Raw genomic sequence first — 14,781 nt, 5'->3', positions numbered from 1 at the left:
TTCTTATAAACACATCACAAACATATATGTAAAGAAGCATCAATAAGCACATGCTATTAAAAGACATTGATTATTCATCTTTTGTTTTAATTACTTTCTGACAGTACAAAAATAAGACACAATGCTGACCATGAATATTTCTGATTGCAAAAGCAATTTCTCTCCTGAGTTCCTTCTCGTCAAATTCCATCTTCACAATCTCAAAAGGAAATCGTTCATGGAAAAGTCTGTTAATTTTTGCTCCACCAGACAGCTCCATTGTATTGATCTGTGCTGAGCCTGAACCCTCAATGGTACGTTCAAAATCTGACTGCAACTGTTGTATCATCCTGAAAATACATTTTTAATAATAAGAGACTTTCATATTATTCAGCAATGCTAATTAGTTGCTGAGGTCAGACAGCAAAGAATGAAGTGAGGATGAGTAGAGATGGTAAACAAAATGGGATGTGAGCGAAATCAGTTAGAACCTAGAATCCTATCCCACAATGTGGTTGCTAAGAAAATGAAGGCAAGTAGTTCTATACATATTATATATGTGTGTGTGTATATACATTATTATATTTAAGCATCCTGTTGCACTCTACATGATAAATGATACAAACTCCGTCCCAAGTGCAAACAATATATTATATGTCTTTGATCTTGCTCTCTTTTATACTACATGTTTCAGCCTCAAACGGCCATCATCAGGTGTATACTCTCACGTTGCTGTTACACTGCACTTAGTTTAAAATTTAATATTTTAAAAACACATTGTTCCTTTCCTTGTAATTATCAACATCTACTTCGTTGATACCTGTCTGGTTTATAGATTATTTTGCACACGTTAATTTTGATTTTCCTGTAGTAGCACTATAAAATCTTTAGTTCTAATTTTAAAATCCTTTAAAATTTTCTCTAAATTTTAAAATTTAAAATTTAAAATTGTTAGGGTTACTCGCCCTATGTCTAAAGTGCTGCAGCGGCTAGTTCTTGTTTCCACACTGTACAGGTATTATTCTGTGTAGTCTTCCTCTGTGTGTGCCGCTGCTATTCTTTACTACGTGACACTTTACTACTTTACTTTACTACTACGACACGTAGTAAAGAATAGCAGCGGCACACACAGAGGAAGACTACACAGGATAATACCTGTACAGTGTGGAAACAAGAACTAGCCGCTGCAGCACTTTAGACATAGGGCGAGTAACCCTAACAATTTTAAATTTTAAATTTTAAAATTTAGAGAAAATTTTAAAGGATTTTAAAATTAGAACTAAAGATTTTATAGTGCTACTACAGGAAAATCAAAATTAACGTGTGCAAAATAATCTATAAACCAGACAGGTATCAACGAAGTAGATGTTGATAATTACAAGGAAAGGAACAATGTGTTTTTAAAATATTAAATTTTAAACTAAGTGCAGTGTAACAGCAACGTGAGAGTATACACCTGATGATGGCCGTTTGAGGCTGAAACATGTAGTATAAAAGAGAGCAAGATCAAAGACATATAATATATTGTTTGCACTTGGGACGGAGTTTGTATCATTTATCATGTAGAGTGCAACAGGATGCTTAAATATAATAATGTATATACACACACACATATATAATATGTATAGAACTACTTGCCTTCATTTTCTTAGCAACCACATTGTGGGATAGGATTCTAGGTTCTAACTGATTTCGCTCACATCCCATTTTGTTTACCATCTCTACTCATCCTCACTTCATTCTTTGCTGTCTGACCTCAGCAACTAATTAGCATTGCTGAATAATATGAAAGTCTCTTATTATTAAAAATGTATTTTCAGGATGATACAACAGTTGCAGTCAGATTTTGAACGTACCATTGAGGGTTCAGGCTCAGCACAGATCAATACAATGGAGCTGTCTGGTGGAGCAAAAATTAACAGACTTTTCCATGAACGATTTCCTTTTGAGATTGTGAAGATGGAATTTGACGAGAAGGAACTCAGGAGAGAAATTGCTTTTGCAATCAGAAATATTCATGGTCAGCATTGTGTCTTATTTTTGTACTGTCAGAAAGTAATTAAAACAAAAGATGAATAATCAATGTCTTTTAATAGCATGTGCTTATTGATGCTTCTTTACATATATGTTTGTGATGTGTTTATAAGAAAGTTTTATTATTTTTAAGACTTGTTCTTGTTTTCCTTGATGTAGGGATGGTAAGATTAGGCTTCAGTTTTGCCTCCCTTTATGTTTGGAGGACATTAGTAAGATGTTAACATTAAATAAATTTATTAAGACTTTGAAGTAAAGGTGGTTAAGCTATCCTTGTCACAGTCCATGGAGGCCCATAGGGTTGTGAGATGTCAAGGCTACCACATTTTGTAGACCGTTAGCTAACAGATGGCGGTGAGGTTGAACCTTATGTGCTGGCCACTCTCTATCCCTAGGAAGGTTTCCTGGTACTCATTTTTCCTAGGAGCTGAGTTGACCCCAGGGCCATAATGTGGCTGAAAGGATTAGGTCAATGGAAATCAAACCCGTGACCCTCTGGCTTGTAGCATAGTGCCTCAACCAACTATGCTATCGTGTGCCCCATTAACCTTTAAATTGATCCCTTCTTCCTATACAGGTACATTTAAACGAGAAGGGCCGAGCTGTTTACTGGTATCTTAATTTTATACCTTTTTTGGAGTGTGTCTGTGAATGAACTGCATTATTAGGTCATAGATGTCTGCAGAATAGCATAAGGTTATAATTTGTTGATGAATGGTGAAACGTACCAAGGCCCAGGAATGAAAAGTGGTTTGGGGCAAAAAAAATTTAAACAATACNTTGTAATTATTTTAATTAACTGGAACGTGGCTATCTTGGACAAAGTGAAGTTTTGTGTGTTGGTGATTTCTTTTTCTACTATAAATGCCTCTGATGATGGCTCCGTGGTGAGCCGAAACATGTAAGGCAGGTGGTGACGAGGTGGAAAACTTAAAAAAGTGTCACATTTGACGGAAGGAATTTGATTGTTATGATGAATAAAACTGCCTATTCTCAAGACAGCACACTAGGTGGGAACAAACAACTATATAGTTTTACAAATTCAAAATTAGAAAAAGGGGTCTTCAGTTTTCTCAGAAAAATGCATCAGATGTTCACGTAAACAGACCATTGTTTTAAATTTTCAGGCAACACACTCTACTATTCATAAAGGACAACCTGCAGCACAAAATATATGGGCCAAATGTGATGATCAGCAAGTATGATACATAGTGATGTTGGATTCTATACAAGTAGCTGCATGAAGCAGAGTCATTCCTGAGAAACCAAGTTGTTAAGAAAGTCAAGAATTCTCCCCTTTTTATGACACTTGCAGTTTCATTACTGTGTTACTAACAGCCTGTCACGGGTTCCTATAACAAGCCACAAGAATCCAGTCCATGCCCTCCATCCTATTATCCTCGCACATATGCATTATTCTTTCAAGTGGGCTCTTGCCCTCTGATTTTTGCTGAAATTTTATGCCCCGCCCATCTCATCCTGCCTGACTTAATCACCGTAACAATAACTGGTGAAGAATGCAAATTATGTGTCTTCCTAACACATGACATAAGTACAATGGTTACTTTGGTTAAAAATTTGCTTACCTGTAACTTATCTCTTAGGCCAGGCAATGTGTCCCGGATGTGATTGGTAAGCTGCTGATTCAACACTCGCTGCAAGTAAGGAGTACCCAAACGATCTGCTATATGTCGATATGATGGATGACTGAAAAAGCATGGTATAGTATTATTTACAAATGTGTCAATATAAAATTTTGCCTGATTCCTGCACATGAACATGCATCCACTTCTGTGCCTTTATTACTTATCATATTAGCACACTGTAGTCAGTGAACTCTGGACTACATTAGTATGAAGAAGACTGAATGTGAATTTGATGCAGTAAACAAAAACAATTATGTTACTATGGCTTTGTTTTAACTTAAAAGACTGAACAGAAACAAGAACATTCTGACATGCATGAAAAAGACTTCTATGTTTTGTGAGCTTCTTGGCAGGAAATAAATTGTAATAAAATTATGAAGTGCATAACAAAAATGGAGTACAACTCAAGTTGAAGATGATTTGGTAACAAAAATACAGTATACAGTTTCCCTGTACTTTCCATTTCTTCTCTTCTTTGAAGTTAAGTGACTAGTATTAAACCTCAGGACATACAACTAACTGGGCCATTAACGCCACATAGAACCAGAAAATAAGTCCACCATTTTTAAAGAATCTATTGCCTCCACCTTTGGGGCAGTAGAGGTGGATTCATAGAAGGAACAAATGTGAGCAGAAAGCTGTAACATTCAATTTCTTTTATCTGCCTGACCAAATCACGCCCGTGACTCTGTGCTTGTTTCCTGTCTAAACCCATCCCTACTGCAATACTACGTAACACTACAATCCAGGTGGTTCAACACTCTAAGTTCTTGTAAACAGAAATGACACTCTAATGAGCTTTTCTGACACTGACCATCTGAGAAAGTATCACATTCTCAAGAACAACTATATGAAGCAGTTAGTTACAGCTATTGTGTACTACATCTATTAGAGCAGTTGCACTCCTCAAACGAAAAACAAAAATCAGCATGTTTTAAAAGTATCTCATGAATTAATTTAAATACAGTGTATTCAAATGAAGAGGAAATGTGCTGTAGGGGAGTGTGGCAGTACTTTACTGCATGACAGCAAGGGGCAATGGCCAAGGTGTCATCACTGTACGCACTGTTGACTACTGAAACGCAACTGCAAAAGTACCGCAGGCCGCACACCAGCATGCATCAAGACACGATGTCTGCGACATGACACAAAGAAAGGAGCACAGCTGAAACGAATGAGATTATGAAAACTGCCGCACACCGGTCTGAGTCATGATGCTGATGTCAGCTTCACGCTGACAAATCACATATGAAGCAAGACTGCATATTTTGTCTCATATGTTGATGCTTGTCTTAATGCAGTTGGTGCGTGTCTGCCCTATGACACACAAGTGTACCATAGTTTATAAGAACTATTGGAAGTGTCCCCATTCTGCTGTCAAGCAGATCTTACAGCATCTAAACCACTAATTTCATCCTCCAAAACTACAGCAATTACATATATAATTTTGCTGTTAAGTACTTCAGTGGTCCAAGGGTTAGTCCTGTACAATTTCATTTCAAGCTGCTCCACAGACAGCAACAGTAACTCAGATCATGTGACCTAGGAAGCCAGAGTCCTTTGGTGATTACTCCATTCTTAAACACCTCACATACAGCAGATAGGCTTGTCAGCAGTGCGTGCAATAGCATTACCTTGCTGAAAATACCTACACACTCTCTCTTCATCTATCAGGTGGTTGAAGAAGGGATAGAATATAACACTCACACACCAATCTGGATTCATAGGTGGCTGAAAATTTTTGGGCCAATGACCTGCAGCACACTTACAGTACAGCATACCGCTGCTTGTGCACTGTCTTGTGACATTTGTCAAATAGCATGAAGACTTTCATCCCTTCATATTCATGCATTCTGAGCACTGACATAACCACTAAGGTACATTTATAGCTTATCAGTTATGAACAGCAAGTGTGGATCCAGAACTGTCATGCAGTTTGCAGTAATCAGTTACACAACACAATTCTTCCAGCATAATCTGGTTCTTTTAAGCTCATGCAAAACCACAATTTTATACAGGTCAATTTAAATTTGTTTTGTGGCTGTGAACACAAATCCTAGCAAAACACCAGTTCCTTGTGCCAAGCATATTAACTTATCTCTAACCATCCCTGAATGTCCTGATCTTTCTCTTCTGTTACCATATTCCTCTTATATTGTTCCTTTATGTCACAAACTAAACTCAAAGCCCACCACTTTTAGTGTACTTGGATACACAAGACTCTGAGGGAACTCACTCTTGTGAGTATTTATGAATGAACCTCTGAAGGATTTTCTGTAAGTTCTATTCCTTATCGAGGATTTGACCATGAAAACCAGCAGCCAAATCACACATCTCATTGCAAAAATATTGAATTCAGATCCTAAAATAAAAAGCTCTGAGCAAACAGAGTATTCACATGCTACCACACAGACGACAATAGGTTTGCTGTCTGTGAATGAGACAGTCATCATCTTCTCTATTGGGGATAAAATTTGCAGTACACTCTGATCACAATTTTGCTGTTTCCTCCTTCAGCTACATTACCTTACATTTTGTACTTTATTTTACAGCTCTGGGGTGTATAGTGTCAAATAATTGGATAACTGATGAATTTTAAAGGAAATGGTATGAAACAGTAGAGTTCTAATTGAGGCAACAGCCTACAGGGGACTGAGAACAATGAACAACTTGTCAGGAAAGCTGGCATCCCATCCGAGATTTGAATCAATCAATTCCAGAATACAAGTTTAGACCATTACCACTACACTACTCTGCTCAGTGTTATCTTATTCATCAATCCAATATGCAAATATGGAATGAAGAAAATCTTCGTGCAATAGCACGTGTAACTGTTTTGGTTTCATAAAACAAACTGCAAAAAAAAAGTCACTAAACATGTTTATGCATTGCACGGCATGCCTGAAGGCTGAAGGGAGTCACTTCCAGTAGTTCTGGTAAAGTATGGTAAGTCTTGTGTCACTTATTTGCAGTAATCAACACTAAAGTTCTGTTTAAGTAGAGAGAGTCAGTGATCCGTGCAAAAAAAATCCCTCAGCTGTTTCCATGCCACAGCCACACGGTAATCTCCTGCTGTGCTATTGCTCACAGCACGTTTCCTTCCCATTTGAATGCTCAGTAAGACACTACTTCATACCTTAAAAAAAATTTTCTTTCTGCAGCAAGAGCAGCTTTGATGTCTTTACGGCCCTCGATATCTTTCTGACTGCGGTTCACAACACCAATATAACCCCTTCTTAAAGGTAATAATTTGTTTTCAAGAATATCACGTGCATCTGTCCCTTCATCCATTAAGTCCAGCTTTGTGATGACACCTATAGTGCGTATACCTGTTAACACAACATGAGCCATAATCAAGTTTAAGCATAAAACATACAATTTTACAGGAATAACAAGTATCTTTGCTTAATACTTTCCCAAAATGTAACCATCGAACATTCTGTAATTTGAAAAGTAACATCTGGAGTCTCAGACAAAATAAAAAACCTTGGGTCTAAAAGTAATCAGTTTTTGTTTTCCTGCAGTTTTGCTGAGTGCTGTACTTCCACATCTCTGTTCACGTATACTACTGACCCAGTGCCAGATTTACACACAAGCTAAATAACCTGCAGCTCAGAGCCTTGAAGCCTTACACATCATCAAATATTGGGGAGAAAAATCATTCACAAGACAATGTAATATTCTCTCGTAAAACTGGAAGATAAACATCTGACTGCATCTTGTCAGATGGACAGGATGAAAACAACATATACAGGAACAGCTTTGACAATTAAAAGGAAACTAGGGGACAGCATTACTCCCTGAAGGGCAGCTATGATCACGGCTAAGCAAAATATTACACACACACACACGCGTGCGCACACAATTTGATTTTTATTTTTTTGAAGGAAAGTATAGGATTTCATCTCTATAACACCGTAGTGCCTCACAAAGTCTTAATACAACCCTGGCCTGACCCACCCCAACAACTGTCAATTTTCAATTCATTAATATTAAGCAGCTAAAAACATGGATTTTTTGGGGGTAAAAGGTCCAAAGATGTTTACTTCATTTAGTTGCAGCAATGGGCTCCAAGAGCTGGAGGTTAAGGAGGGATGGGAAGGGCAAGAGAAGGAGAAAAGGAACTTTCCAAGAACTTCAGCTGGAATGCAACCTCAAAATCTTACTGTGACAATATGAAAAAAATAGGCATTTTTGCTAGATCAAAATTATTCTCAACTATTTATTATAATTTTCAGAGTGTGAGTGCTGACAGAGTTGTCTCTCTACAACAAATTACGTGCAGAATATTTTACTGCAATACTAGAAAAATTAAACAATGTGTTATGTAGTTAGAAATGTGTCACCCACTTATTCAACAGAATAAACATATGGGATACACATATCAAAAATATTTAATTTAGTTGCATGTACCTTATTAAGCTGAAACATGCCTACGACAACAAAAAATCTGGTCCCTTGGGGTTCCCTTATAGACAGGTTTTACTTTATATTTATTTGCTACATTTAGACAGTCATCAAAACAAATTACTTTACAGTAACCTGTTATGCCTAGACACACAGTTCAGATAAAATAATAAATTTATGAACACAGTCCTCAAATATGTCTAAAAGATAATATAAGTACATAGAAAATTCATGCAATGCTAGTGCACAAAGACAAATAAATATATCCAAACAACTACTATGTACAATAACCAAAACACTAGGACATGAGTTGGAAATTGAACAATTAATATTAGGATAAATATTTTCAAGTATCTTGTGCAGTTCATCCTTTCAACAGACTCATAAAATATAATGCTATCAACAACAATTCTTGTAAGCAAACAGGAAATCTTAGGACAAGCCTCAAACACAAATATATGGATAGGAATAGTAAAATTAAAAAAAAACTTCAATTCCAATAAGATGTGCCCTGTTCACCAACTACATAACCTATATTCTGGGTAGTACACAGTTCTTGACACACTATTAATGCTAAAATGGTACCTGGATTACAGAAATATACATGTAGATGCAATGTAACTAAAGAAACTCTTTACCCAGAATAGTTTTAATTACCTTCAATTTCAAAGTAGAAAATAATTTAGGGAACTGAACACCTGAGATGATAAACTATTGCTCATAACCGTCAGAAAAACTGCTTAACAAATGATGGTCAACAGCTTCATTAATGTCAGCGTAAAAATTCTAACTGGCATTATATTATAATATACTGGTCAAAATGTGTTCTTCACTTTGGATTTTCTCAAAATAAACACAAATGAAATAATGAGAATGTTTATTTCTTATGGCAGTTTTATGAGTACACATTCCCACCAACCAGAATAAATAAGGGTACCAAAACTGCAAAAGAATGTGACATCACACATCTTTCCCTATTATTTATAACCATGATGAGCACAGCAGTTGTTTTACGCATTAAATGGTTACTACACAATAGAACAGGGCCACAGATCACTTCATGTTCTCTAAAAACATTGGTTATTGAGTAAAAATACAGAAAAGCAAACTGAACTCAATGGGAAATTAAGACATGAAGAAATAAATTATATTATGTGTAAATTTAGGCAAAACTGCAATTTACTCTATAAATATGAATATATCATGGAACTAAATTTACACAAAAGAGTGTGTTAAATGATTTCATGCATGCCTGGCAGCATATTCTTAACAAGCAACAGCTGAACTATAACAACAGAGAAATTGTTGGAAATGCTGTTTTCTACACGGTCCGTGTGGAGGGATTATTTAATGAAGACACCAGTGGAAGAGTCAGTTGAAAGTCAGTCTGTGAAGAGAAGACTACGAGGTTGGTGTGAAATGTGGCCGCCAGCCTGGAAGTTAGTTGGTTGAAGCATGGAAACAACTGTTAAAGGAGTCTGTGAAGAGAAGACTTAGTTGGTGCAGTTAGTTCAGCTGTGGGATATGTGCCAGCCAGTAAGGATGTGGACGGTGTTAAAATCCATTACAGGGAACGACTAGTGAAGACAGAGAAGACTTCATGAGTGCTGTAGTTACAGTGATATTTGGAGTGTGTAATTCAGTGAGATTGTTATAATTAAGTATAATTATGATCCATAAATGGTCAATCCAATCCAAAACCCTGTCAAGAGTCACTCAAAATCATGACAATATAAATAAATGTGACTTGAAGTATTTAATAATACTTATATCTGCCAGCTATTAGTTGTATCCTACAATGTAATACTGACAGTGTTCCAGCCTCCAAATCCCAGTGCTCTTTTACCAGTTCATCAATCCTGAAGCACTGATAATCGCTAGTCTGAAACATTCACGAATCAAACATCTCAGGCTGTGCCATGGCTAATGCAGTTTATTGGTCCTCCCACTGCAGAAGCCTAGGTTTGATCAAAGGTCAGTTCATGTAGAACTTGTATTTTGGTTTCCCCTGTCAGTTACTAACACTGCTCCAGATTTGTTAACTAGCCATCATCTGGTGGTGTGTGTTGATACTGATATTGTCTTTAAATAACTAACTTGAAAAAATGCATTTTTTTAGATCCTTAAAACAAATTTCTACATGTACATACAATAAATGTATTTAATATTAACGAATGCTTTTATTTTTTTTTAATTCTCTATCCTACCCTACTGCCTTATTTACAGCTCCCTACTGCTAAATAACTTGACACAGTTGGAAATTTTGGTTAGTACCACACTTCTTGATGTTCATGATGAAATTTGCATGATTTGTTATTCCTACCTGCAGGATCAACTTCTTTGGAGAGTTTGAGTGCATCACTGTTTGCAAGATCTGTATTGGCCGGTGTAACAGCCAAGATCAAACTGTTATCTTTTGTAATAAACTGCAAGATCATAGCTCGGATTTGTTGCTCAATATCAGGAGGCTGGTCTCCAATAGGGACCTTTGTTAGACCAGGAAGGTCAATAAGAGTCAGATTCAGAACTGAAACATAATTGAAACAAAAATCTACTGTATCTAATACAAAACTACAGTGCAATGCAACTTGCGTGCAAGGCTCTTGTGCTGAAACAGCAAACATCTGTGGAAATCTTGTCCAGAATATATGGATGCATAAAATGTACTACTTAACAAAGGAGAATAAAAATATTTTACATTCCGTGAATGTATACAAGTTTATGACCTAGACGCAAATGTTTCATCCCCTTAAATTTAAAACTCCACATTTTTATATAATGCTTTAAGAAAAAAAAATAGCTGATAGTTAATTAATCAACCAGCAAAGAATAAGACAGAGAATACATGGCCCATTTCAAAGTTTATCTCAGCATTCGGGGGGGGGGGATGAAAATAAATTAACACATAGCTGAAACCAATCCATCAAAAATATAAAGCAGAAGAAGTAAATCCAGTAGCTACTATACAGTTTACTCAACGAACTAACATCCTGGGTCTCGCAGAATTCAGAACATTTAGTATTATCATCATAAATACAAAATTAAATTATCAAACAGCTTATGGTACACACCCAATGCATATAATCAAAATGTATGTGTATGAAAAATACAATGGCCTCCTAAAAATTTTCTGCAAAAAAACTGTGCATCCCTCAGGATTACTACACTTTTTGGGCTCTGTCCATCATTATAAAAAAGACAAAAGAACACAACATTTTGGAAAGTGGATCTGCTTCCATCTTCAGGTGAGGGATGGGAGACACCTACTCTGTTGGGTCCACTAGAAAGAGCTAACCTCAATTGCTGGACAAGGTGTGTCAGTATAACTACATCTATATACACAGCTGAGATCAGGCTTTGTCAATGGAAGACATCAGGAACAATGTACAATTAAAATTGTGATAAAGCATGAACAGACCAGAAACTAAAATGAAAAGGGTGGCAGAAATTTTATGCAACAAACTTAGCCACCTACTTTTCTATCTCAGTTTCTGGTCTGTGCATGCTCCATCACAATTTTTATCGCACATCTTTCCTGTATATATTTGAATTGCCACGAAAGTATTCACAACAAGATCCCTGCTATTAAACAAAAATATTCAACCATTACATGCAGTTCAAATATTCTGGACTAAAAACTGCCACATGTATTACAGTCTCACTAGAACGCACACTAATGAGAACACTAATACATGTGCCATGTCTACACAGATAACACCAATATTACTGTCACTTGTCATTCTGCTACATCAGAATGTTGTGACAGCCCCTTTACCATCAGGGTCAACTGTCTTGGCAATCTGTAGAGCATCAGATGTAGCAAGGTCAGTATTAGCTGGAGTGACTGCCAAGATGAGGCAAGTTTCTTTCGTGATGAACTGAAACAACATGTCCTTAATCTGTTGTTCAATATCAGCAGGCTGGTCACCCACAGGCACCTTGGTCAGTCCCGGCAAATCGATAAGAGTGATGTTCAACACTGTTGACACATAAAAACAAAACCTAACATATCCACATTTATCAATGTGTCTGTAGGTGTTGAAGAAATCACAATACTAAAGAAAACAATGTAAACAATAAAATGCATGTCTTCCAATATATAATGTATTTTTTTCGTGGCACACCTGCAACTCTGCGGAGCACATACCAAGTTCGGTCAGTTCATATGTCTGCAAATACATATATAAAAGCTCAAGAATTGCTGGATGGATTTTCATTACATTTTGTACTCAAGAATATTATGAAAAACTGTCATAGCATTTCAGTCTTTGTTTATACCAGACAGATTTCATGGCAACTTTACACGATGATGTATGAGTTTCATGTATCATTAAATTTTTATTGAAGTTTTCAAGGTAATTAAGCAGAATGGATGCTTTGAGTACGTTTTAAAACTTTCATATTCAGCAACCAACCACGGCCTCCAGACCACAACCATAGTTAAGAAAAAACAGAACACAAGAAAGCCTTTACTGAGTTCAGTAGCAGTTATTTTCATGCATATTTACAGAGTTTAAATTGCATTCAGATCAGATGTGTCTTCTTCTAATGTAGTGCTCTATTAATATACTATTTTTAAGTGTAGCAGTGTGACGCCCATTCAAAATTCAGCAGGAAGTCTCATCATTTGTTCTATAAGCTTTGATAATATTAACTTCCCTTACTTTCTTTCATATGCCTTTCCAGTCCTAAATTTCATCAGCGATACAGGGAGGCCAATGTCTAACACCACCTCCCATAAATGAGCCCCTTTAAATATACAGTACACTACACTTCAAATATCCACATAAAATACCCGTACTCACACGACAGACAAGATACACTGAAACAAAAGACTTCTTACTCATTCAAGACCTACTACAGAACCTACACTCATGTGAAATGCTAAGGCCCAACACTGTGCTGCTATCATAACCTGAAATTATTTAATTTCAGGCCTTTCATCTCATGCTTACAAAACGTTTTTCATGCAAAGAACAGTAAACAATTTATACACATCTAATTTTCGTTTAGTGTGTATAATAAATACTGAAGCCTTGATACTGATTGTTTATTCTTTTAGTACGCATATAGCTCTGGATTATCTGTGTGTCATAACCTGACAGTGAATAGTTGCACCTGAATTTAATGTCTGCTTATTATACTGGATGAGGTTATATCTTAATTATTTCATATATAATTCCTCTTGTCAAAGATGCCTGTTAAGTGTACGCTTGTTTAAATATTAGTATCAGAGATCTGTAACCATAACACATGTTTTAATATCCTGTCTCCCTTACAAAGGAGCATCACATCTGTCCCTAATGTTCCAACACAGGTGAACACATGCACAAAGGACAAATCTTGAAGTTCCTGATCAATCTTCATGAAGATTCATGAACAATCCTAAACAAGATTGTGGTCTTCTGAGTTATTACACTGCACGCATGCAACGCNCCCCCCCCCCCCCCAGCAGTTCTCTACAGAACTGCAAAAACACAGAAAATGTCTCTTCCATTATTGCTGCGCCCTCTTGTTATTGTGGAAGCATGCTTCTTTGCAAAGCCGTTACTTAGCAATGGTTCTTGTACAGTTCCTTGTTCTGTGATTGTTGCATAGCAACAGGTCTATATGCCACAATATTCATAAAACTAGTCACGCCATAGCTCACATGGCTAGATGCTCGCTTCTCACAGTAGAGGCCTCCATTCAATTCTGGATGACTGTCTAAGGGATTCGATGTAGACAAAGTGACATGAAAACTGTTTTCCTTGAGTTTCCTTATTTTCCTCCATTAATCGTTCCATTGCTATTCCATATTCATCTATCACTGCAGCCTGAGGTGTGTGATAGCCACAACCAGAGAGCACATGAACTTAGTTGAAGGCATCATCTCTACCCAACACTTGGCTGGATACAAAATAAGGAATACTCTTTTACTCATGAAATTAAAAATTAAGATCATAGAGCTGGTCAGCTGGTTCACACACAAAGATTCAGTCATAAGCCTGAATTTCCTGACACATTTCTTTTCAATGAACTGAAAAATAATTCATCAAAATGAGCTTTAACTGAATTACACCACAGCAATAATATAACAAACATCAGAATACAAATTCAGTTTTTTATCTAAAAAAAAACTTCAATTCACATATTGAATACATTTGTAAATCAGTGCAATACACAATATTATTGCTCAGACTGCATAATTTATACTCATATTCTGATCATGAATTTAAGGCAATAAAATGTGAAAAAGAATACACTAAATTCTCTCAAAACAAACAATTTAAAAACAAATTATTTCAAAGACAAAAATAACACCATCCAGTGTGACTATTTAAGTTTTATCACTTGAAAACTCATCACCCTTACATGTTTCGATCCCTACGGATCATCCTCAGAGGGCACCAATACTTTTTGTTTACACTGTAAACAACTGTAAACATCACAGCAAGCCACGAATAAACACAGACAATACTAAGAATCTCCTTTCTCAAGACAGACAGGCAGCACAAGATCAGCCACCTCCAAGAAAGACAATAGGAGAAGTGACACGAACCTGCATGTTTTATAAAAATTTTAATCTTAAACAACAAAGATTTAAGAAACTTTAAAAATTTTAATACCAGGAAGGCTGCTGTGACTGTGAAAAGCTGAAAATTGTGTACATTGTGTATTTCAGACATTATATGTGTATGTATATAATTTAACACCTATTGTAATAGTAGTTTCC

At 36.3% G+C, this 14,781-nt stretch overlaps 1 protein-coding gene across 1 annotated transcript in view; it reads right to left on the bottom strand.

Moving 5' to 3' along the window:
* The window catches only part of LOC111870635 (dynamin), a 65,840-nt gene that overhangs the window by 42,880 nt on the left and 8,179 nt on the right, over nt 1-14,781 (bottom strand). The window contains exons 4-7 of the mRNA XM_033753935.1: nt 10,390-10,593; nt 6,796-6,988; nt 3,502-3,720; nt 130-329 (exon numbers count right to left, since the gene is read on the bottom strand). Of these exons, the coding sequence (XP_033609826.1) occupies nt 130-329; nt 3,502-3,720; nt 6,796-6,988; nt 10,390-10,593 (816 nt within the window). The remainder of the gene's footprint in view (nt 1-129; nt 330-3,501; nt 3,721-6,795; nt 6,989-10,389; nt 10,594-14,781) is intronic.

Source organism: Cryptotermes secundus, unplaced genomic scaffold (assembly GCF_002891405.2).
Source record: "Cryptotermes secundus unplaced genomic scaffold, Csec_1.0 scaffold529, whole genome shotgun sequence".
In the NCBI taxonomy this organism is placed as follows: Eukaryota; Metazoa; Arthropoda; class Insecta; order Blattodea; family Kalotermitidae; genus Cryptotermes; species Cryptotermes secundus.
Note: the sequence above shows the minus strand (reverse complement) of the source record. Positions and strands in the feature narration are given on the sequence as shown.